The sequence below is a fragment of the Gavialis gangeticus genome, unplaced genomic scaffold, assembly GCF_001723915.1.
Source record: "Gavialis gangeticus isolate Ggan-Ray unplaced genomic scaffold, GavGan_comp1, whole genome shotgun sequence".
NCBI lineage: Eukaryota > Metazoa > Chordata > Crocodylia > Gavialidae > Gavialis > Gavialis gangeticus.
The window spans coordinates 56,959,061-56,961,411 of record NW_017729031.1 but is presented as its reverse complement, the minus strand read 5'-3'; the positions used below and the strand labels follow the sequence as shown (position 1 = coordinate 56,961,411).

Genomic DNA, 2,351 nt, shown 5'->3' with positions numbered 1-2,351 from the left:
CCCGCGCCTCGGCTGCAGCCCGGGGCTGCGCTCCCGCGTGGGGGCCCCGCTCGGGCCTGGCCCCCGCGCCGCGAGGTTGCCCGGCTCTCGCGCTCTGTCCAGAAAGCTCCTTGCGCCGCGGAGAGGCGAGGCGAGGCGAGGAGAGGAGAGGAGCCTCCTTGTTTGGCCGGGAAGGCTCCGCGTCCTCTATTTTCCTGGGTAAACGAACCGGAGCTGCTCCTGCCTCCGCTCTGGGGAGCCGGGAAGTGATGGACGTTTTCTGACCTGAAGGGGCAAAAGCAATGCAAAGAGGTCCTTGATCACTGAGCTGAGACCTGTAACCCCGGCCCGCCAGAGACCGGACCTGGCTGCTTCCCTTTGATCTGTTTTATTATGGAGGGGAAACAAAGCTGCCTCCTGCCCGGCACCCGGGGAGCGCGCATTCCTTAGGGACCCACCGCTGCCGGGGCGGCAGCCCGCAGCCGGCGCTGCCTGTTACCTCTGCCCGACCATGTCATCCTCGCCGGCTCCATTGTCTCCTCTCCTCCCCTGCCCCGGGAGAGCCATCTCCGCCCGGCGCCCAGCACCTGCTCCGGGGAGATCGGCCTCCCTCTGACCCGGTTAAAAAGGGGGAAGGAGAGAATGGAGCGGTGCTCTCGGATGACCGGGAAAGCTCCGGGCCGGCTCCTGGGCTGCAAGGTAACGGGGTTGCTCCGCCGCTCGGTTCCGTCCCCTCCAAACGACCGCTCGCCCCACGCTGCCCGGGGAAACTTCAGCCCCGCATTCATCCCCGCGGCAGCTGCATCCAGCCTTTTTGCGCCGCAGCCCCCGCGCCGGCGTTTGTTTGCATTCTCTAATTCGTGGGGGTTAAGATTTCTATTTCTCCACTCCGCACCTACAGACTAAATTAACTTTTCTTCTCCCTCCCATCCCCCCACGCCGTGTTGTTGTTTTTTTTAATGGCGCAATTATCTCATTTAACAATTTTCTTTAAAAAAAAATACTGTGGCTCTTAAGTTGGTGGTCAGGAGACAAAGGGAGTGAAAATAATTTTCATTTCAATAATTGCCTTCTGGTCAATTTAACTGTGCCTTATTTTGAAAGAGCCTGTCTAAATGAGATTCCTGTCCCAAATGTGTTCCCAGGCCTTAGCCCAGCCTTTAATTATTCCTGAGGGTTTTTTTCTTCAGAATAAGACGCTGCACTGAGTAATCACAAAGAAGTCAGAGAGCATCCTTGAACCTTTTCAATAGCAGAGCCACTGATATTCAAATAACATGCAAGGACCATTTGACTGCATGGGGACATAAGCATTTCCAATTCACTATTTGCATAGATCAACTGTCTTTGAAAAGGAAAGGAGCAGTTGTCTTCCATAACATTAAAAAGCCTAGTTATCAAATCAAGTGCTTAGTTTGGGGCTTTTAAAACGTTTACATTTTATCTCAGGTTGCCCTTTACCGTTTGACATGCAAATTCGGTGCAGTTAATTTAGACAATTAAAAGGATCTTCAAGGGAGCTTTGTCACCGAGAATATTCGGAGTTTTCCCCGCGGACCAGCTGAGATAAAGTTGGCCAGAACAAATGATGTCTAGGAGATTAATTAGATATTTGATAAGACATGAATCCCTAATAAGGGAATACAAGGCACAGGGGGCTGCTATGTGCTCTAAGTCAAAATTAATAACATTTAACAAGATTTTCATTTAGGCATGAAATGTCTTTTCCGGAGTATTGACTCGAGCGGTTTATCCCCCGGAGATCACCTCCCAGCCTGGGAAGCCTTGCGGTGCTCCGGAGAGCCCCCCTTCCCCCCCATGATAAAATAAATCGCTCCTTGGCGCGGGCTGGTTTCTCCCCGTTCGGGAGCATTTTCCAAACAGGCTTTGAACGGCTTGAAAGTCCGGCTCGAGGCTTTGGGGGGGGGTTTTTTCCCCTGCTTTGGAACCGAGCTCAGAGCAGAAATTTCGGGGGGCTGGAAATGAGGAAGCGCAGCGCTGGGCAGTTTCACTGTGCCCCGCGAGGCTGTTTGATTCACTTGGATCCCTGCAATTCAGCATTTGTCTTTTAGTCCCCGCGAGGGGAGGAGGGGAAGGAGCCGACCCGGGGAGGGTGGCTGGGCAAGGCAGAGACAGAGAACAAAACCCGGCAGCGTCGTTCAGAGTCCTTTAATAATACCAAAATGAAAATATTATGGCGAGATTTTTTTCCATACAGATAAACGCATTTTTTTAAATTTCTTTTTAAATGACCTTAACTTACGTGTGTCTGAGCGAAATGTTAACTCAACATTTTAAATATCTCTTACATATATACGGACTTCACAAAGTGCATCGGAAATTGGAAAAGAAAAAGGGGGGGGGTAGAAAAA

At 51.7% G+C, this 2,351-nt stretch overlaps 1 protein-coding gene across 1 annotated transcript in view; it reads right to left on the bottom strand.

The window, feature by feature from the left end:
- Positions 1-186: 186 nt before the first annotated feature.
- Positions 187-2,351, bottom strand: part of SP9 (Sp9 transcription factor) — a 9,625-nt gene continuing 7,460 nt past the window's right edge. The window contains exon 3 of the mRNA XM_019522855.1: positions 187-264. Coding sequence (XP_019378400.1) covers positions 187-264 — 78 coding nt within the window. The remainder of the gene's footprint in view (positions 265-2,351) is intronic.